At 39.3% G+C, this 24,230-nt stretch overlaps 1 protein-coding gene across 1 annotated transcript in view; it reads right to left on the bottom strand.

The window, feature by feature from the left end:
• Window positions 1-2,239: 2,239 nt before the first annotated feature.
• Window positions 2,240-24,230, bottom strand: part of LOC126100787 (transmembrane protein 248-like) — a 49,721-nt gene continuing 27,730 nt past the window's right edge. The window contains exons 5-6 of the mRNA XM_049911409.1: window positions 10,240-10,368; window positions 2,240-2,903 (exon numbers count right to left, since the gene is read on the bottom strand). Of these exons, the coding sequence (XP_049767366.1) occupies window positions 2,886-2,903; window positions 10,240-10,368 (147 nt within the window). The 3' untranslated portion in view covers window positions 2,240-2,885. The remainder of the gene's footprint in view (window positions 2,904-10,239; window positions 10,369-24,230) is intronic.

The raw sequence follows: 24,230 nt of genomic DNA on the forward strand, positions 1-24,230 counted from the left end.
TTTCTATTACTGAGAATAGTTAAGAAAATCAAAAAGCTTGCATTTAAAAATAAAGACTAAATGATCCATGATACTCAGTATATAACAAGCCCTTTTAACAAAATCTTTCTAATTGTAACAGAGAAACTCTGTACTTAGTTCAAAAGAAAAAAGCGCTTCAGTTTATGCAATAATCAATACCACATGAATTCCATCAATCTGAGATAACATGAATTTATTCTGATGAAACCAGGAAAATAAGTAGCTCATAGGGTTAATAACATTTAAAACAAAATAGTGGAATCATGTTGTTCAAATGAAGCTACTGTACTGAGCAACATATTTAATGAATCACTTTCACTAGTTATCTTTCCAGATAGACAGAAGTTTAAGAACAGTTGTAGGATAAGATATCAATAACTATAAACTAGTTTCACTATTACCTTCCTTCTCAAATTGTCTTCCAAAAGGCAATATTTCTAAGTGATGGTTGGGCATATCTGAAATATAAAATTCTTAGCCAGTAAGAGTTGTTACTTTTTAGTGACCTAAGATTTTTTTCTCTCTGCTACTGAAGAACCAACAAAACTGATATCTGATGGAGGAATATGCTTTGCCTGTACAAGTAAATTTATTGGATCTTCTTTCAATACATTATTTTTTGCAACACTCATCATGAGGGTTGCATGGATTATGAAACATGACCATATGCCACAACATATTCTTTTGATAAACCAGACACTAATTCTCTGGTTGTTGCCTGCCTTGCTATTTTGTAATGTGTAAAAGTTACCATTAAAAATCATGACACTTTGCCGTTCTCCAATGTCATCTGAACCAAACATAACTGTTTGCAGCGCTTGTGTTATGTAAGCCAGGCCACAGCAACTATGTCATGTGAATCCGGCTGCATCAAATGTTGTCTAAATGTTATCACAACCACCTCCGCTAGCAATACTCACTATGATAACCACTCCTACGAACACTGATGTGAGTGCATGTAACACAGTAGTCATCCTACCACTGCACCACCACCACCACCACCACCACCACCACCACCACCACTCTTCTGGCAAGATAACCTTGCATTGTGATTTTTTTAGGACTAAAAAGCCAGTTTGTCCCAGCATGTGTTACTTCTGACAAAACAAAGTCCAATCATGTCTTTCCATTATTCGACGCGTGTTTGGGCACAGACGCGCAGGATATCTTAGAGCCACCACTGACCTTAAAATGGAATGCAGGAAGGTTAGGGCTTAGTGTACCATCCATCAATGGAGTCATTGGAGACAGAGCACCAGTTCACACTGGGGATGTACACCTCCCAGGTTCTTTCAAAGGAACCACCCTGGCATTTGGCTTAATCAATTTAGGGAAATCATGGAAAACCTAAATCTCGGTAGTAAGATGAGGATATGAACCTCAAACCTTCTGAATCCAAGTTCAGAAGTCTTTCCACTGGGCCACAACACTTGGTACCACCCACTTCAAATAAATACACTGTCACATTGCTTATCCGAGGAAAATGTTAATAGGCCCAACGATTGCACGCAGCTGCAACTGCGGGTCACCTAGGACACTGTGAGATAGTGCAATCTGCGACGATATTCCGAGGCATTTTTAGCTACAATCCTTCCTGGTCTGTGATGGTGACCTGGACACATATCCGACCACGTTGTTGAAAGAAACCTGTTCTTACACTTTGTGATTTTGGACACTTGTTGTTTTCCCTGTCTCCCTCCCTATCCACCTGCCTGTCTGTCACTACTCCTTAATTTTACAATCTCTGCCAACATTCTATATCCCTGGCTAAATTTTACTGTTCCAGTTACAAAATAAAGCACTTGTGCTTGTCTTACTCATGCTCTTGATGCCCTTATGTGAAATTTAGGTGCCATAAATATGGGCGTGTCTTCTCCTCTGGTCTAGTTACATATTTTATTTTTGTCGGCAGTTGTGGAATTTTATGTAGATGTGTAGAACAAGAAACGGAAGTATGATGGGCAATATGAGAGCTGTAAAGACAGGATTTTTACTGTTGGATCAATAATGTATGCTAGTACCAACTCTGAGCATCATATTCATATTTGCAGCAATTACGAAGATAATTAGTTTCCATGTCACAAATAGTTTGCATATTGGATATTAATGTCAGCACTTGGAGAAAAAGTAAGGTGAAACTTCTACATTGATTTCATAATTTTGCTGCTTTTATGTACAATTAAGTAACAGAATTTGTCGGAACACTTAGGGAAATGAATATTTGTCACACTATCTTATTATTGTATTTCATAATGGCACACATGATGAGTCACATATACACTGCACGGCTCTCTCCCTGCCGTGTAATAAATTCATGAAAACTTAAAAATGTAGCACAGAAATGAGGACATCCACTTAAGACAGTAATACTGTTCACACCAACACTGTATTCTTACAATGCTAAAGCTCTTACAGTCTGATTACAAAGGCCATTTCTGAACAATAAATCAGGATGATACAACACATGTACTTACACAAAAGTTGATAAGCAACTCCTCTTCAGTTCCATTAATTTTCACATAAATAGCTCTCAATAATACCATCACTATTCGCACAGTTATTCAAGTGTATCTAGTTCAACAACTTGCTGATTAAGGTTTCTAAACAAGAATAACTTTAAATACACTTCTCTCTATTGACAATTTCTTGTCCAAGTTAGGCCCATAAGAGGACATTTTAAACGCAAAGAATAATTACTGCTAGCACATTGTTGACTTCTTACATTGTTGGTGCTTAATCTCCAAACTAGAGACAACAAAATGGCTGTGTAGACTAAGAACCTGCAGCACAAAGTCCTGAGACAAAAAAGTCCAAGTTACTGTCCAAAATTGATGAGAAATGACTTTTCATCTTGTGTTTATAGCTTACGGATCCAGCGGAACCTGGAATGTAAGAATTACAATTTGCAATGACATTCACAAGAACCTTGTTATAAGTCTAAATCTTCAAATAGGAAAATATATACACTTTAGGTAATTGTATATTTACAAACACAATTTTGGTACATGCTGAGAAGAAGGTATGACACTACCTACACATATTAAATTGCAGTATGAAATCAACAAGCAAAAGCTACCAACTATTACATACCCAAATATATATGATTAAGATTTTGAGCAACAATCTGATCTTTGTATGTACTAATGACTGCTTAACACTATTGTATAGGGATTTCTAAATTTATAATTGTGTGTCCTAACTGTTCCTTATCGTATCTAACATGAGCCCTCACAATTCCTTTTTATATCATGAATTTCCACATGCTCTTAGAATATCAACCCCACTGTAAATTCAAAGGAATACAGATCTAAATATGAGAAGTTCCAAACTTTTGAGGAAATAGTTTCCTGTGTTGTCCAGCAAAAATATTTGATTGATGTACCTTCACATATTTTTTTTAACAACAGCAACATAACATTTCATCTGTTTCCAAATAAAAAATTATGACCGAGAAGCAGTTGGCGAATATGGGCTTTATACTATACTCTGTGTGAAAATCTTTGCTTCTCCTGTCTAGATGCAGATTTTCATCTGACATTTCATACCAAATAATTCAATAAACAAGAATTGCACTCTATAAGAAACATATGTGTCTGACTAAATTAATGTTGGAAAACAGCTGTCAAGAATAGTGAATATTGTTAGGAGGGAGTATTATGGCTGTCACATGATCCATCCATCCATCCATCCATCCATCCATCCAATCTGAGCTTGTTGTCAATCTCATAAATTTAGCTATTTGTCTAAATTAATTATTGCTCTGCTACTACTTGGTGTGCCATTAAGTACTTAGTTTTGTTGTCACACTTCACTATTTTGTTTGTTATTTATCTTACTTGGCAATGACAGTAGCTACAAAATTAGCTGAAATGGAAATTAGGGTTTACAGTTCAGTTGATAAAGAAGTCATTACAGACAGCACAAGTGTGGGATGGGGGAAAGAAGTTACCTACAATATGTGATCAAAAGTATCCGGACACCTGGCTGAAAATTACTTACAAGTTCATGGCACCCACCATTCAATATGGTGTTGGCCCACCCTTAGCCTTGATGACAGCTTCCACTCACACGCAGGCATACGTTCAGTCAGGTGCCGGAACGTTTCTTGGGGAATGGTAGCCCATTCTGCATGGAGCGCTGCACTGAGGAGAGGTAGCAATGTCAGTCGGTGAGGCCTGGCACGAAGTTGGCATTCCAAACTATCCCAAATGTGTTCTATAGGGTTCAGGTCAGGACTCTGTGCAGGCCAGTCCATTACAGGGATGTTATTGTCATGTAACATTCCACCAGAGGCCGTACATTATGAACAGGTGCTCGATTGTGTTGAAAGATGCAATCACCCTCCCCGAATTGCTCTTCAACTGTGGTAAGCAAGAAGGTGCTTAAAACATTAATGTAGGCCTGTGCAGTGATAGTGCCATGCAAAAAAACAAGAGGTGCAAGCCCCCTGCATGAAAAACACGACTACGCTATAACACCGCCACCTCTGAATTTTACTGTTGGCAGAAACAGTGGACCTACGGATGTTTAGGAGTCCCAATCACCTGACCACATTCAAAGTCCGTGAGTTCCGCGGAGTGCCCCATTCTGTTCTCTCACAATGTCTAATGCCTACCGAGGTTGCTGATATGGAGTACCTGTCAGTAGGTGGCAGCACAATGCACCTAATATGAAAAACGTATGTTGCTGGGCGTGTCCGGATACTTTTGACCACATAGTGTATGTCCTCCTCAAAGGAACTGTCCCTGCATTTGCTCTAAGTGATTTAGAGAAACAATGGGAAACCTACAGTGGACAACATGACAATGATCTGAATCGCATTCCTCTGACTGAGTACAAGGTCTTACCACACTGTCACAACACACAGTATTTTAGCTGAAATCAAGTAAGTATGTCTATTAGCTAAGATTTCATGCTTAAGTGGTTGATGTTCTCATGAAATTCCTCAATCCCAGTTTATTTTTGTGACAATTTCTCAGGATAAAATTTCATTTGGGAAAAGAGTCAGAAGTGTTAACTTGGAGACCTACTTAGTTTACATTATTTTTCCTTAAATTATCTAGGTGTAAGGAACAGTTTTCTAGATAAATGTGGTACAAATTTTGTTAAAATAAAGTATAACCCCACATTTACATGCCTGGAATTAAAGTTCCCATGCCATTTACGAACGTTTTTTATTGCTCCTATCAAATTTCTTACATGCACAATGTTAATTTGCACATGATTTTGCATAAACAAACTTATAATTTTTCTGTGATTTATACATTATAAAAACATATTCTTGGAGAAAAAACTGACAGAAAATAATGCTGGTATAATATCGGCTGTCAAGTAGTGTTTACAAACATTACATGATTAAGTTTCTTGACACCAGGGCACTTCCCTCAGCAGATTTGAACCAATAAACATGTAAAAGTTGAACATTTCATGCCAAATCTCCTGCCACTCTCAAGCTCTACTCAGTGTGGTAACTGATGGCAGTAACTAGATTTGTTTGGATAAGGAACTTGTGATCAATCCCAAGCATTTCCAAACTGTCTTTCCTGTGCATACATAGTTTTGTCATTGTTGTGATCATTGTGACACCTTTGTCGAATCATATTTAGTGTGTGTCATGATTTGGCCACTTGTACTGCTAGCTGACGTAATCACTCACTTTGTGTTGCTCAAATGTTTCTGGTTTAAACAGCACCTATTATGTATTTTTTCATGCTGAGCAAACCATGTTTCAAGAACTTATTCTCATTGTTAAGTGAAGTTTTTACGATTTTTATTTTTTGTTTTATTAAAGTTACACAAACAAAGAATGTGAGTGATAGTTTGCATGTTTGGATTTCCACATAACTGAGGAGGCACAGTACACAATAACCTCAAAAGACTACTACAGTGCAAGATACGCAGAACAACACACATGCCAACACCCCAGAAAATACTTATGTACATAATTGCACTTGACGGGGAAAAAATTCTCAAAACATTGTGCTTAAAAAAAAAAAAAAAAAAAAATAATAATAATAATAATAATAATAATAATAAGGGGGGGGGGGGGTAACTACTGCAGTGTTTCATTATTTAAATAATTAATGACAGCTGCATGCTTTTAAAAAAAAAAACCGATTATGACATATGAAATTGAGTCAAATGTTGCTAATTCCCAGCCAGCCATCAGTTCCAGTTACATCTGCAGTTTTTGTTAAATAATAAACCTTTATTAGATAGTAAACAAATCCCTGACAAGGATTTTGATGCCTATTATGTACATATTGCTTCCCATGGTCCAGGGGTAGCGTCTTTGATTAATAATCCAAACTTCTTTGGTCCCAGGTTCAAATCCCACTGCTGCTTAAATTTTAATTAAGAATCCACATAGGCAGAAGATGACTTCCAGCATAAGAAGTCGCCCTCATTCTGCCAACAGCCTTGTCAAAGAGGGCAGAGGAGCGGACAAAGGTTCAGGGCACACTCTTGTCCTAGGGGTGGAAAACTGCCAAGAAAGGTGGAAGAATCAGCAATGATCAATGGCATAAGGATGCAGAAGGCAATGGAAACCTCTGCATTAAAGATGTGTAACGTGTATCCACAGGACATGTGGTCCGTAACTGAAGAAGTGTCATGATGATCTCTCCATTGGCAAAAGATTCCGGAACAGCCCCCCCACTCAGATCTCCGGGAGGGGACTAACAAGGCAAAGGTGACCATGAGAGAAAGAATGAATAACCAATGGAAGGATAGTGTTTCATGAGTCAGGGCACGGAATGTCAGAAACATGAATGTGATAGGGAAACTAGAAAATCTGAAAAGGGAAATGCAAAGGCTCAATCTAGATAGAGTAGGGGCCAGCGAAGTGAAATGGAAAGGAGATAATCATTTCTGGTCAGATGAGTATAAGGTAATATCAACCGCAGCAGAAAATAGTACAACGGGTGTAGGATTAGTTATGAATAGGAAGGTAGGGCAGGGTGTGTTACAGTCAACAGACCAGTGATAGGGTCGTTCTTATCAGAATCGACAGCAAACCAACATCGACAATGATAGTTCAGGTATACATGCCGACGTTGCAAGCTGAAGATGAAGAGATAGAGAAAGTGTAGGAGGATATTGAAAGGGTAATACAGTATGTGAAGGGGAATGAAAATCTAATAGTCATGGAGGACTGGAATGCAGTTGTAGGGGAAGGAGTAGAAGGAAATGTTACAGGAGAGTATGGGCTAGGAACAATGAATGAGAGAGGAGAAAGACTGATTGAGTTCTGTAACACATTTCAGCTAGTGATAGTGAATACTCTGTTCTGGAATCACAAGAGGAGGTGGCATACTTGGAAAAGGCCGAGTGACACGGGAAGACTTCAGTTAGATTACATCATAGTCAGACAGAGATTCTGAAATCAGATACCGGATTGTAAGGCATACCCAGGAGCAGATATAGACTCAGATCACAATATAGTAGTGATGAAGAATAGGCTGAAGTTTAAGACATTAGTCAGGAAGAATCAATGCACAAAGAAGTGGGATACGGAAGTTCTCTAAGGCTATATATACAGCAATACAGAATAACTCAGTAGGCAGTAAAGTTGAAGAGGAATGGAAATATCTAAAAAGGGCCATCACAGAAGTTGGGAAGGACAACATAGGTACAAAGAAGGTAACTGCAAAGAAACCATGGGTAACAGAAGAAATACTCCAGTTGATTGATGAAAGGAGGAAGTACAAAAATGTTCCGGGAAACTCAGGAATACAGAAATAAAATTCGCTGAGGAATGAAATAAATAGGAAGTGCAGGGAAGCTAAGACGAAATGGCTGCAGGAAAAATGTGAAAACATCAAAAAAGAAATTATTGTCAGGACAGACTTAGCATACAAGAAAGTCAAAACAACCTTCAGTGACATTAAAAGCAAGGGTGCTAACATTAAAAGTGCAATGGGAATTCCAATGTTAAATGCAGAGGAGAGAGCAGATAGGTGGAAACAATACACTGAAAGCCTCTTGAGAGAGACGATTTGTCTGATGTGATAGAAGAAGAAACAGGAATCGATTTAGAAGAGATAGGGGATCCAGTATTAGAATCAGAATTTAAGAGAGCTTTGGAGGACTTAACATCAAATAAGACAGAAGAGATAGATAACATTCCACGAGAATTTCTAAAATCAGTGGGGGAACTGACAACAAAACGACTATTCACGTTGGTGTGTAGAATGTACAAGTCTGTCGACATACCATCTGACTTTCTGAAAAACATCATCCACACAATTCCGAAGACGCCAGGAGCTGATAAGTGCAAGAATTATCACAGCACAATCAGTTTAACAGTTCATGCATCCAAGTTGCTTACAAGAATAATACACAGAAGAATGGAAAAGAAAACTGAGGAGGCTCTAGACGTCTATCAGTTTGGCTTTAGAAAAGGTAAAGGCACACGAGAGGCAATTCTCACGTTGTGGTTAATAATCGAAGCAAGACTAAAGAAAAATCAAGAAATGTTCATAGGATTTGTCAACCTGGAAAAAGCATTCAACAATGTAAAATGGTACAAGATGTTCGAAATTCTGAAAAAAGTAGGGGTAAGCTGTAAGGAAGATGGGTCATATAACATAAAAAGGGTGTAAGCCAAGGATGTAGCCTTTCGCCCCTTCTGTTCAATCTGTACATCAAGGAAGCAATGATGGAAATAAAAGAAAAGTTCAGAAGTGGAATTAAAATTCAAAATAAAAGAATATCAATGATACGATTTGCTGATGATATTGCTATCCTGAGTGAAAGTGAAGAAGAATTACATGAACTGCTGAATGGAATAAACAGTCTAATGAGTACATAGTATGGATTGAGAGTAAATCGAAGAAAGACGAAGGTAATGAGAAGTAGTAGAAATGACAACAGTGAGAAACTTAACATCAGGATTGATGGTCACGAAGTCAATGAAGTTAAGGAATTCTGCTACCTAGGCAGTAAAATAACCAATGACGGACGGAGCAAGGACATTAAAAGCAGACTCGCTATGGCAAAAAGGGCATTCCTGGCCAAGAGAAGTCTACTAATATCAAATATTGGCCTTAGTTTGAGGAATAAATTTCTGAAAATGTACATCTGGAGTACATCATTGTATGGTAGTGAAGCATGGACTGTGGGAAAACCGGAACAGAAGAGAATCGAAGCATTTGAGATGTGGTGCTACAGTCGAATGTTGAAAATTAGGTGGACTGATAAGAGAGAGGAAGACAAGACTGGAATACACCCAGTAAATAATTGAGGACATAGGTTCCAAGTGCTACTCTGAGATGAAGAGGTTAGCACAGGAGAGGAATTCGTGGCAGGCTGTATCTAACCAGTCAGAAGATTGATGACAAAAAAGTACATATATCATACACAAAGAGCAAAGATGCAAGGGCTACTCTACAAGTAACTTTTACAGCTTAACACATTATTTCACGCATTTTACATTTTCCTGCAAAGTAAACCATTTTTATGAAGTCCCTTGAAAAATGTGAAAGTGGGGTTTCACTGCACATAAAAACAACGATATATTATTTTTCAATGTAACACCAAAAACAGAGAAAATGCTGCTGAAAAATAGCACTGAATTTTTCAGAAATACATTTATTATAATAAAGACTAAATTTTTACTGTCCCAGTTTCTCAGAATTCTGTTCAGTTTTTAAAATCAACTGAGTTGTATTTTTCCTTTTGCTGTTAATACTTCTGCTTGACTATTTGGTTATTTAATGTGCTTTTCTCCACAATACAGTGACTTCCAAATACCATAATGCATTTAAATTCTAGGATCAGTGTGAAATATACTGCTTAGTGTGCGTAAAGTCTCTTATAGTTCATTGGTTTGATTTTCTCTTATATTTGAGTTTTTTCCAGAACTATCATTTTCTATATTTCCTTTAATTTTGCTCTAATACCTGCTGTTAATTGAAAGAAAATGAGAGATGACATGCAGCTGGGATGAAAATACTACAGCAGAGAGAAAATATGAATAGCATAATCCTCTGGTGATTTCAGAGAGAGAGAGAGAGAGAGAGAGAGAGAGAGAGAGAGAGAATACACGCAGTGCAAGGCATTGTTGTGCCAAACACAATAAAAAAACAACACTTTTTACATCTAGAAAGAAACAAGAAGTTAGTAAATCAAATTATTCAAATACTGCACAAACTACAAAATTATGTTAAACATTTCACAGGCTATAATTATTCTCATTAAACTGAGACATTTATTTACCTTTTCTATGATAATAGTCTTTTGCTTTGGCTTTCCTTTGATAATGGCATAGCATATCAGGGTCATGGCCATCACAAACAAGAAGTAACTCGTGTGTATCAAGTGGAGATTGATCAATGAACGATCACGCTGTAACAAATAGTAAAATAGCAGTTGGCAATAAAATCTGAACACTACCTTAAATATGAAAATTCTGAAATAAATTAAATCATTTTTGTCAGCATAAAAAATGAAGTAAAACTGCGAAATTGTCACTGAAGACAATTTCAAATGTGAGTATTATAAATTGTTTTAGTTGGTAACCAGAAGCTTCATATTATCTTAGAAGTTGAGAAGAAAAGCCTATATTTATAGCACTTTCAAATTTATAAAAAGCATTTGACAATGTTTATTGGATTACATGCTTTCAGATTCTGAAGGTTGCAATGGTATACAAAAGAAGAAAATGTTATCCACAATTTGTATAGAAACCAGAGTAGTGTTAAAACTCATGATTGCAAGCAGCTGTATGACTCCAAAATTTATCACACAACTGGTTTCAGTTGTTGCCAGACCATCTTCTGGTGTCTGCATACAACAGAAAACCAAAATACAAACTGTACATATTGTTACTGGTTGCTGTTATACCACATAATGCAGTATAGGTGTTCACAAGAGTTGTCACCATATGCACAATAGCTTAAATCTCAAATCTGTGCTGTGCCTGTTGATGCAATTGGGAGGTGGGGTTACACTAGTCATGGCCTGCACCTGAATAGGAGGGGGAAGGATAGATTAGTTGATCATCTTGCAGAAAATGTAAGAGGGGCCACATGCACACAAGACAAAATACCTGTGATTACTGGAGTCAGAAGGACACATTTTTTTAGGTTAGAGTCAGGTTACAGACAGAGAGTATTGAAAGAGATTAAAACAGAACAGTGCCATGATGTCTGTAGCAGTATCCAAAGAAATAAAATCTGTGTGTTTCATCAGAACATTAGAGGACTGAAAAATAAGATAGATGAGCTTTTTGTATGCCTACAAAATGGGGTAAATTCTGAAAGTATAGATGTTTTGTGTCTCTCTGAACACCTTGTAACTGCAGGGATGGAGAAGTTAAATTTAAGGGATTACAGATCAGCATCTTATTCATGTAGAGTCAACATGGAAAAAGGAGGAGTTGCTAATTATATAAAAACTGGACACAAAGTCAAAAATATTGAAACAAATAGTTTTTGTGTAGATCAGATCCTTGAAGTATGTGCTTATGAGTTGCTACTGCAATATACTTCTACACTAATTGTAACGATCTACAGATCTCCTCAAGGTAACTTTCAGCTATTCATGAAAAATCTTGAGGCATTATTCAGCTACCTGTCAGACAAGAAGAAGCAGTTAGTGGTTTGTGGTGATTTTAATGTATATTTCTTGAAAGATATGGATAGGAAAAATTAGCTAAAATCTTTGTTTGGTTGTTTCAATCTAGTATCTGTTGTAAATTTTCCAACTCGTGTGCAGCAGGATAGTAGGTCACTTATCGATAACATTTTCATAGGCAGTGCGCAAGCAGAAACAATTAATGTGTACCCAGTTGTTAATGGGTTATCTGATCCAGGGTGTATATGCGGACAAGGTAAAAAAGTTCCCAGATTTTTCCAGGATCTACCAGTTAAAAATAAATTTTCTCAGAAGTGAAAATACATTTTCTCCTGGGTGAAAACACACTTTTGCCATGTTAAGTGACAGTATACTTTCCCTTAGAACTGTAAAACTTATCCTTTAAAAGGATATGGTTTTATACAGCAACGTAGAATTTCCCGGCACTTTAAAAAATGATACTCAGGGGAAAAAAAAAATGCCATACGTGCTAGAAGATGAAAACGTGCACCTGAAATGCAGCGAACAGTTGAAACTGGCCAACAGTGTGGAATAAATTGACTGCCTCAGCAGGAAAGCTTAATAAAAGCCAAATTTATTTATCAAACCGACAAAAATAACTTCATTGTTCTGCAAGGCGATTAACACTTGACTGTCAGAAAGGTGGAAATAAAATAAAATCTGAAACTAGTAACATATTTTAGCATTCCGTAATTATGTGAATGTATTTTAATTCACTTAATAGCTCCCAGCCACAGAAATCCGTCTTGTTTTCATTTGACATGAGAGTAATAAACAACGAGGAAACAGAAAAATCACTAAATGTAAAAAGAGTCACGTGGAGACTACCTTACACCCCCCCCCCCCCCCCCCACACACACTATAACTCAGGCTACTCTGCGGAAAAAAAGGACTTTTAAAAAATAAGTTAATTTTGTAGCACACATCTTTCTGAAGAGTCTGATACATAAAACATATATCTTCGAGGAAATGTAAGACACATTATTTGGTCTTAAGTCTGCAGTGCGGTTCCACCCATCTTCAAACAACATTGTCACACCGCATGTCACTGTATTTCGCTCCGTGGAACTCAAACGTGTATATTTTGTAATGGATGCCATCAAACTATTTCAGGACGATGGAAATTAAAATGTCCTGTAGCGTCTCTCCTGCTCCCAGTCTGCCGGTTAGACATCCTGCCCCTCTTTTTTTTTGTTGTAAAAAAAGCCCTCGCAATTAATACCGGATAGCATTATTTGTAACCAGGAGAACAAGAACTCTTCAGAAAATCTGGACTCTTTCTTGCCTATTAGCCAATAACTTGCTCTTCTGTGCAACATAAAACTAAATATAGGACACCTAAAACCAGCAAAGACAAGAGACAGGCAAGACAGTAAACATTTCTTCAATCCTTAGGTCCCAGCAATTTTTCTCTCTAATCTTGCTACAGTTTTACATGGCGTGCTTCCTTTTCTGCAAAAGAACTATTACCTTATTGAAGTTCGCCAAACATCTTGCTACATGAAAAATAGAAATGTTGTTGTCTAATACTGAAAAAGCTGTTATACAAATAGTACCCAAGACTTGTGTGGTTTCTCAATCTGATTACACCTATTTTATCACTCTATGCTGGAGAAAACAAAATAGCCATTTCTAATGTTGCAGCAATTGTAATACACACAAAATAAGCAAGACTGTTTTGGCAATAATGATCATTTTTATAATACGTCAGAATATAATTCACGAAATACCTATTTGGCCTACTACAGGCAAAAAGCTTTACGTTAGGAAATAGTTTCACATTTCATTCATATGCCCCAGTTTCTCATGCATGAGACCGAAAAGTAGTAGAAAGAAATTTTTATATAAATTTGGAATTGTCAATATTCTTCCATAATTTGTGTGATGTCCCTGTTTCTTCTCCTCCCTCATTCTAACGAACAGTCTTGTCATCACTAATTCTGTAACTATTCCTACCACTGTCAAAACTCATTCTCCAGTTAACTTTACTAACACTGCCACAATCACAGTTTAGTTGTCCAGCAATTATTGTCCCGTTAGGCGTTATTAGTGCTCATACAATGCGTTTTCAGCACTACTCCCAGAATGGAACTTAAGCGACTGCCAGCCCAGGACTACAACTGGCCCTGTCTAGTCTAGCGATCTGGCCAAAAAATTTCTGTCAAAATTTCACTTTCTTGGATACACCAAGAAGATAATATGTAATCTTTCTTGCCTGTAAGTAATTTATTTCCACTCTGGTAGTTTGAATCTATGGATTTCACTAGTAATTATAACAAGGCTGGACATTCGCAAGACAAATCAACCACATAAACAAGCAGCAGTTAGCATTCACCGGTTCAGCTTTAATTCTGCTCAGCTCGTATAGTACCATCCCGTTTTGTCTGCAGGAAAGTTTATTTCTAGATGTGACGAGGATTCCCCTGGCAGAGACATCATGAAAACTATGCACGCTTTCAAAAATCAACTTATATTGTTTTCAAAAAGCAGCAGCGATGCGTTTCAAAATCATATAATAATCTATAGACCGACGGGCGCAGGATGCTAGGCGCTTTGTGAAACAAGGTTCCCCCCCCCCCCCCCCTAAAGAATATGAATCTGCCCCCTCCCCCCAAAATTGCCGCCCGGTTCAGATACCCCGGGGTTTGCCCCCACTCCCCACTAGATCCGGGCCTGCAGCAAACCCGTGAATCTAGCAGCTTGGGCGTGCCAGTAAAATTTTTCCGGATACCATGTGGCTGGTTGCTGCTACTGCTGGTTACACAGCCAACAGCCACATTTTTGTAGCCAGAAGCGGGAGAAGGTACTACTCTTACGCGACTCAACTGCTTGTGTGCATGAGCCCGCTCGTAACTGATTAAATGAGTCTAATGTAAACAGTTTGTGACGTCACTCTCATTGAAAGCAATTTGGTGTTATGAGGCACTGCATAGTCTTCCAAAAGCCACTGACATTTTGCTGCTGGCAGACACTTGTAAGAGCACTGTGTTGTTTTATATGGTGCATTTCCTTTGCAATTTAGGTTTAATTTTTTTTTCTATTGTTCATATTTTAATGCTGCAGTATTATTCTGCAGTAGCGGGATACAGAAATATCTTTTGTCAGAGTATTGGTTCTTACCAGTCAAAATTACAAAAATTTAACTGAAAACTAAAACAACGAAAAATTCCCGGAACTCTAAAAAATTCCCAGGTTTTTCCCGGTTGTCCCGGGTCGTATACACCCTGTGATCATGACGCACAGTTAATGGAAATAACACATATAGCACCTTACAGGATTCAGGCAGGTTCATACAAGGCAGGGAGGCTTATTATGCAAACAGGATAGAGAGCTTTATAAAGTGCAGCCTAGAAGAGGTAGAATGGGATGAAGTATATACAGAAAATGATGCTGATGCCAAATTCAATTTATTCCACTGTAAATTTGCCTCAATATTTGCGAGTTGCTTTCCTGAAACGTTATCCAAAAACGCCATTACAAAGTCGAGTAATCCATGGATTACTAACGGAATTTAGATATTGTGTAAGAGGAACAGGGAAATATTTGGACAGGCCAGAATAAGTCAGGATCCTACGTTACTTGCTTACTACAAAAGATAATGTAATATTTTAAGGAAAGTCATTAATAAGTCAAGAAGCTTATGTGTTCTGACCAAAATTAATAATGCGGATAATAAGATTAAAACTATATGGAATATTGTGAAACAGGAGACGGGGCAGCGTGTCAGTGCAGAGCATACCATAGCAATAAAGCTAAATGATGAGGATGTGAGTGATAATTCACAAGTTACAAGTATTTTTAACAATCACTTTCTGAATGTAGCAGCAAAATGAGGGTTAAAGGGTTCAGTTGAAGAAGCAAAAAAATGTGTTAAAATGTCATTCGAAGGACTTTAGGCCTTTAGAAATAGCACCAACATCCCCCACTGAAATTAAGAGAATTATAAATATACTGAAAAACAAGAGCTCATGGGGTGTTGATGGAGTCTCTAACAGAATTCTGAAGTGTTGTTCTAATTTAATAAGTGGAGTCCTTAGCGATATATGTGATGCTTCACTGGCACAGGGAATTTTTCCAGACAGATTGAAATACACAATTGTCAAACCTGTTCATAAGAAAGGGGACAAGAGTGACTTAAATAATTATAGACCAATCTCATTGCTGACTTCATTTTCTAAAATATTCGAAAAAAGTTATGTATTCAAGAGTAGTCTCACATTTAAGTGAAAATAATTTACTTAGCATGTCACAGTTCAGATTCCGGAAGGGTTACTTGACTGAGAATGCTATCTACACATTTACCCATCAAATAGTACAAGCCCTAAATAATAAATCATCGCCAGTTGCTTTTTTGTGATCTCTCCAAGGCATTTGACTGTGTGGATCATGTCACACTATTAGAAAAACTCAGGTTTTATGGAACTGAAGGCTATACACACAGCTGGTTTGAATTATACTTAATGAACAGAAAGCAAAAAGTTGTGCTGAATAGCACAAATAATGTTGGGAGGGTGGTAATTCTAGTGAATGGGGATTTATTACAAAGGGAGTCCCAAAGGGTTCAATTTTAGGTCCTCTGCTGTTCCTTATTCATATGAATGACCTCTCACTTAACTTTCAGCAAGTAGAACTAGTACTTTTTGCAGATGACATGAGTGTTATAATAAATCCCATTCCAGAAAAAACAGTTGAAGATATTGTTAAGGATGTCTCAAAGAATTATTAAGTGATTCTCAGAAAATGGACTCTCCCTTAATTTTGGAAAAACACACTATATCCAGTTCTGTACACCGAATAGAGTCATACGGACAATTTATGTAGCATATGAACAGGGCTCAGTTAACAGGGTAGATTTCTCCAGATTTTTGGGTGTTGACATTGATGACAATTTGAACTGGAAGAAGCATATTACAGAGTTTCTCAAACAACTAAGTTCAGCTTCTTTCGCTCTTCATTTAATCGCTAGTCTTTGTAATAAACAGATCAGTCTCCAAACAAACTTTGCAAATTTCCACTCAATAATGTCTTATGAAATAGTTTTCTGGGGGTAACTTACCATTTAGACAAAGTATTGATTGCACAAAAGAGAGCAGTGAGAATAATTAGTGGTGTTCACCCAAGAAGGTCATATTGGCATCTTTTCAAGGAGTTAGGTATTTTAACTGCACCATCAGAGTACATATATTCGCTAATAAAATTCATTACAAATAATCCATCTCAATTCGCGAAGAACAGTGATGTTCATACGTACAACACTAGAGGGACAAATGACCTTGCCTATCCATTATTGAAGATGTCAGTTTTTCAAAAAGGAGTACATTATTCAGCAACAAAAACCTTTGATCATTTGCACAACAACATAAAGTGTTTGGCAGATAGCAGATCAGGTTTTAAATCTAGCTTAAAATCATTTCTTTTGGACAACTACTCCTACTCCCTCTCTCTCTCTCTCTCTCTCTCTCTCTCTCTCTCACACACACACACACACACACACACACACACACACACACACACAGAGAGAGAGAGAGAGAGAGAATAAGAATCATACCTCTAAATGTAGTTGCATGTGTAGAACTAAAAATTTCAGTAATATTAATATTAGCACTATTCATGTGTGTGTATATATCTTGTAATCCGACTTGTTCCACATCATACTGATAAAATAATCTATGGAACATGACATAACGAAAACTAAACTAAGCCTTCTTCATTTATATATAGAGACTTTGAATATAATTTATGGTTTACTTCATATGGTGTTCTTTCTCTAAGTATAGGGCTAATCTTTTTAATATTTGGGAGTTTCTAATCTTATGTAATATTGCATTTTGTTGTTCCTCTTGTAACTGTGAATAATAGAGTAAGTACCAGGCCTGTACAGTCATATAGTGGTTTATAATTGTTATACATGCATTTTTTCCTCTCTAATTTTGACACTGTAATTTTATGGTAGCTACTTACGAGCACTATGAATTGGGTTTAATGTTTTGTGCACACATATATAATGATGCAATCTACTCACCAAGTGGTGGCAGAACACACACATAAAAGAAGGTTGTAATTCGCCAAGCTTTCAGGGCCAGTGGCTCCTCCTTCAGCCAGAAGGGGTGAAGGGGCAGGAAGGCGGGTGATGGAAAAGGTCTGGAGAGGTTTAGGAAAATGGGTAGATTTCAGAAGTCACCCAGAACTGCGGGTCGGGGGAAACTTACCACACGGGATGAGAAGGAAAGACTTAAGAAGGGTTTGGCCAAAATGAAAGACTTTTTTTACAAGGAAAGACCGAAGATGGCTTAGGATGCAAGGAAAGACAGAATCAGTGTTTACTTCTCATCCCGTGCGGTAAGTGCCCCCTGACCCACAGTTCTGGGTGACATTCCCAAAATCAATGCCTTTTCCTAGACCTCTCCAGTCCTTTTCTACCACCCCTCTTCCTTACTCTTTAACCCCTCTCCCTGAAGAAGGAGCCACATTCCCAAAATCTATGCCTTTTCCTAGACCTCTCCAGTCCTTTTCTGCCACCCCTCTTCCTTACTCTTTAACCCCTCTCCCTGAAGAAGGAGCCACTGGCTCCAAAAGCTTGGACAATTACAACCTTCATTTACGTGTTTGTTCTGCCACCACTTGGCGAGTACAATTTTTATCCATTCAATTAAATTATTTTGTAAAAATTTATTGTTTTCACTGTTTCTATATAATGATGATACGTAAGATAACAGTACAATAACAGCTGATGGGCCAGCTGAAAAGCAGCGAATCACTCACTGATTAGATGCTGGACAACAATAACTGGTAACCACCTGGATCTGCTTCTGATGTACAGAATCGAGTGCTACCACACACAAACCTCTTGTCGTCATATCACAGAGCATAAGTTTGATGGAGTAACACAATCATTCAGTGCTGAAAATGTGGAAAATGTCATTTGGAGTGGCAAGTTATGGCGCACATTGGTACACACTGATGGCAACATACAACCAACCTAGAAACCTTCACAATGCCACATGTCCTTCGATATATTGTGCAAGCCACACAGGAAGAGCAGCTGTGACAATGCCTATAATGTCACAGTGATAAGAGAAAACTTATTATACATTCACTCAATTGGAATCCATTTAACAAGAGACCATTCGTGAACATAGTCCTTTTCTATGTAATTGTGATTCTCCAAACATTAAAATGTTAAAACAACATTACAATTAAGAGTCACTGTACACATGAGTACAATATACTATATATTGATTATCATCAGCATTGTATTTATTTTGAGGATTGGATGTTGGATTTTTACACTTAACTTTCAGCAGTAACTGCAGCACTTCAGGAAATGAAGTTCAATTGGAAGAGGTTGTGAGTGTGCTGAAATAGTAAGGCGAGTAAGATTGAATAATAGAAAATCTTAGTTTCCAGTCAGAATTTACTTTGTTATCCCAGATCACAGATAAGAACCAGCAGAACACTGCAAGCTGTGTGCAGCATTCATGGGTTTTCACCATTTCCTAAGAGCTGTAAACCATTGCATTTTCAAAATACTGTTAAGTGGCATGAACTGGGGGAAGGGGTGCCTGTAATTGAGAAGCAAGCACAACTTGGTTGCAGCCTATCACCAATATTATACAATCTGTATATTGAACAAACAATAAAAGAAATAAAGGAGGAATAGAGAAATTTGAAAATTTGTAGATATATTTAGTGGAACTACTATACAGATTTAGTTGTACATGAAGGAAATTTGTTGGGAGAAAACTGGGAAACTATGCATGTCTACAAAGGAAACTGAATAGTGAACATTTATATAGTCCTTACTCAACTATTGCTTAAGTGTACGGGACCTACGGTATTTCCGGTCAGCCTAACAGGACACTGAATACATACAAGGGAAGGTGCTTGATTAGCAGAAGAGTTCCACTAAAATGTTGAGAAACTTGATTGGCAAACACTTGAAGCAAAGAATGTACATCCTCTGGAAACCTGTTTATAAAACTTTTAGAACTGACCCTCACAGCAGAAACTATGAATATTCCTTAGCCTCTTACACATCTACCCCTTAGCAATTGAGCAGATAAAATGACGTGAATAACAGTTCACACAGAGGCCTACAAACGATATGCTTTGTGACTGTACCTCATAGATGGAGCCACCACCTATAAACTGAGAGGGGAAAACACACACTTCTATTTAACAGTTCCCATTTGGTAAGACATCAACTGTTAGAATTGGAGAAACCAATAGACGCATATACTCTCAGATTCACTGTGGAGTGTGCAGCAGTGTGTATGTTGCACTGTTCCAGTCACAGAAGGAGCAGTGAATACAAAAGTGCACAGTAATATAAAAGCACTGGAAATGATATATTTAACTGAATTATAAATGTGGGAGAAAAACAACTAACATTTCTGATGTAACAGAATCTGTCTCTCATTTGTGTTATTGCTCTCTTTTTTGAGATGCATGCAAGTGCAGTAGGAGCAAGGAAAGTACTTTGTAATCAGGAACTTTGTGTAACATCATTAAATTTGTTAAATTTGAGGTACTCTAAGTGTATCAAACTCACTGGAATACAGCAAAGTAATGGCTCAAACAAAATGAGATTGCTGCGTGCAGTAACTTAAACCCTCAGTTGCTATGCCAAACAGGAAACAAAAGATTGTGTGTGCAGAAAGATAATCACTGTAAAACAACTAGCACCATCACACAAAGTTACATTTTATCAGCTGTGAAATAGTAATTCACAATAGGTGAGCAATTAATGCTAACTCCCTCCATATGTAGTTTTACCAGGGAGCGAGCAGGATTCCAGACAGAATTTAAGCTAAGGACACTTGCTAGTTTAATTACAACAGAATCCTTAAAGTAAACTATCCTAGTAACTAGAAGTACGTGCCAGAATCTGTGTGTTATGTTCCAGAGGATGACTAGTACAATGGAAATATTCAGCAACTGCAAATCAGCTACACTGTTGCAGGCGTGTGTGACACGTATGTTCTATCCACTGGCAAATCCATGGTTCCGATGGTCTGACTGACAAGACATGGCGCAAATGCACAGGATATAATCAAAATCTGCCTCACACAAAGCATGATCATCCTTTACAATCACTAACTGGGCCTTAGTCTTAGATTTTGGTCCTATTGGAAATACCACCTGCAATCCAAGCAGTGGCAGAATGTGTGCAGTGCACACGGAGGGAGGGAGGGAGGGAGGGAGGGAGGGAGGGAGGGAGGTAGGTAGGTAGGTAGGTAGGTAGGTAGGTAGGTAGGTTTACCTTATGCAAGCTTTAGGAGCCAGTGGCTCCTTCTTCTAGCAGAAGAGTTGAAGGGGAAGGAAGAGAGGTGAAGGAAAAGGACTGGAGAGGCTTAGACAAAGGACTACAGTTTGGAAAACTCACCCAGAACCCTGGTTCAGGGGAGACATACTGCATCAGATGAGAAGGAAAGACTGATTGTTGTGGACTGTATCAGACGAAATTTAAAAACCTGAGAGCTTAAAGATGGTAGACAGGGTAATATGGAAGACAGAGATTATTGCTTAAACATCGTGCATGAATTAATAAGAGTCAAAAGCTAAGTGCATTGTACGTAACAGAGGTGGGAGCGGGGGAGGGGGGGGGGGGGCAGTGAAAAATAGGCAGGTAAGACAGTGAAAGATGTAGGAAACTAAAATGGTGTGAAGAAAAGAGAAGTTACTAACGAAGAAATTAACACAATTTAAGGCCAGGTGTGTGGCTAGAACCAAGGGCACGTTGTGGCACTAGTCCCCACCTGCGGCGTTCTGAGAAACTGGTATCTGGGGAAAGAATCCAGACGGCATGTGTGGTGAAACAGGCACCGAGGTCATGACTGCCATGTTGTAGAGCGTGCTCTGCAACAGGATATTGTGTGTTGCCTATATACACTCTCTGCCTATGCCTGTTCATTCTGACTGATAACTGGGTGGTAGTCGTGCTGATGTAAAAGGCTGAACAGTGATTATGTAACTGTTGGGTCAGACCCTATGGTCCTTCTGCACTCTATTGGTCGATTTAAAAGAGGGGGGTGGGTAGGGGGGGGGGGGAGTATAAAACTGCGAGGTCATCGGTCCCTTGTTCCATACAGCACAATAACAGGAGAAAGGAAGAACCAGAAGAACGACAGAAGGATAACCGACACTATTACAGACAAAACAGGAAAAGAAAACCACGCAGAGAAGCAAGAAACAGGTAGAAGTGGTAAAAACAAGAGAGCAGACGACTGCAGCTGGCCGAACACAAGAATAAAAAGGAAGTGCGACACATTAAAAATCCACCCTAGAAGCATTAGAGTGCAGAACAAAGGGATAAAGGATGTGCACTAAAACTTATATAAAATGATAAAACCCACAGTCACATATAAAACGTAAAGCTAAATTAGCGATGATGCATTGTCAGCTAACATTAATGGCAACGAGTCTGGTAACTGAAGACTGCATTGCAGGCAGCCGAAGGAGGACAGCTCACCAAGATATGGCCCACTGTCAGCCGGGCGCCACACTGACACTGAGGTGGGTCATCACGGCGCAGGAGGTAGCCGTGTGTCACCCGAGGATGGCCAGTGCAGAGCCGACAGAGAACCACAGAGTCCCTGCAAGAGGCCTGCAGGGAGGACTGCCACACATTCGTAGTCTCCTTAAGCTCACGCAGTTTGTTGTGCGTGCCGAGGTTATGCCATTTCGTCTCCTGAAGCCGCAAAACCTTGCAGTATACAACTGAATGCAGGTCAGTTGACGAGAAGCCGATCTCCGTAAGCGGTTTCCGCATAGCCCGTTTGCAAGTTCTTCGCCTGGGATTCTGACGTAAACTGGGGTCCGGACAAACACTACTCGACGACTGGACCATTCCAGGGCATAGATGGACTCCTGGACGGTTGCTACCAAAGGATGACTAGGGTAGCACTGGTCGATAGCTTCTAGGCCGCTCGAGGAGTCAGTACACAGAAGAAACGACTCCCCAGGGTGTGAACGGATGTGTCCAGAGAGCACGAGATATAACCACTAGCTCGGCCGTGAGAACATTGCAGCCGTCGGGCAAGGAATGCTGTTCAATATGTCCTCTGTGGACACACACAAAGCTGACGTGAGCATCAGCCATCGAGCTGTCGGTGTAAACCACTCGGTGGCCTCGGTACGTGTCAAGAATCTAGAGGAAGTGGCAACGGATAGCCTTGGGGTTAACCGAGTCCTTAGGGCAATGTGAAAGGTCCTGGCAAAGCCGCAGCTCGGGTGTTCACCATGGAGGTGTACGTGAATGGACCTCAAGTATTGGTGGTAAAGGTAAGGACTCAAGTTCGGAAAGAAGAGATTGGACACGAACTGCAATTGGAAGCCCCGACCTGGGCCGCCGATGTGGGAGATGAACTGCCGTGGGTGGGAAAAGGAGATGATGATTCAGCTGCGCAGGAGAAATATGAATGTGTGCAACACAACTGGCCAGCAATTTTGCACACCTAACCTGCAATGGAGGGACTCCAGCATCTGCAAGGAAGCTGGTCACCGGACTCGTCCTAAAAGCTCCTGTCACTATGCAAAAACACCACAGTGGTGCACTGGGTCGAGTAAATGCAATGCTGAGAATGCCGCCGAGCCATAAACCAGACTCCCGTAGTCGAGGCAGGACTGAACGAGGGCTCTGTAGGGCTGCAGCAGCATAGAGAGATCTGCACCCCAGTTGGTGTTGCTCAGGCAGTGGAGGGCATCGAGATGCTGCCAGCACGTCTGCTTAAGCTGACAAAGGTGAGGAAGCCAAGTCAATCGGGCATCGAAAACCAGTCCTAAGAATCAATATGTCTCCACTACAGTGAATGGATCATCATTAAGATAAAGTTCTGGTACTGGATGTACCACACGACACTGACAAAAGTGCGTACCACACGACTTTGCGGCCGATAACTGGAAACTGTGGGCTAGAGCCCATGACTGCGCCTTGTGGATGGCTCCCTGCAGGCACCGCTCAGCAACACCAGTACTGGTGGAGCAGTCATCTGCATACAAAGAAGGCGAGACGGATGGCCCTGCAGATGCTGCTAGACCATTAATGGCCACTAAATACAGACACACTGAATACAGAGCACTGCAGGACCCCGTTCTCCTGGATATGGCGGGAACTATGGGAGGCGCCAACTTGGACACGGAGAGTATGAAGTGACAGGAAATTTTGGATAAAAATTGAGAGTGGGCCTCGGAGACCCCATTCGTATAATGCGGCAAGGACATGATGTCACCACGTGGTGTCATACGCTTTTCGTAAATCAAGAAATACGGCAACCGGGTGTTTGGCTGGCAGACTCTAGGGACAAGATTATCAGTGGCAGAGCGACCCTGGTGGAAGCCGCCCTGACATGGAGCCAGTAAGCCATGTGACTCCAGGACACAACCCAACTGCCACACACCGTATGTTCCAGCAGCTTACAAAGAACGTCGGTTAGGCTGATGGGTCACTATTCACATCACACAGGTTTTTACCGGGTTTGAGCACCGGAATGATAGTGTTCTCCCGTCACTGCGACAGAAAGACACCATCACACCAAATCTGGTTGAAGGTGACAAGATGACGTCACTTGTAGTCAAATGAGAGATGTTTAACCACCTGACTGTGAATCCGA

This window comes from Schistocerca cancellata, chromosome 9, assembly GCF_023864275.1.
Source record: "Schistocerca cancellata isolate TAMUIC-IGC-003103 chromosome 9, iqSchCanc2.1, whole genome shotgun sequence".
Taxonomy (NCBI): Eukaryota; Metazoa; Arthropoda; class Insecta; order Orthoptera; family Acrididae; genus Schistocerca; species Schistocerca cancellata.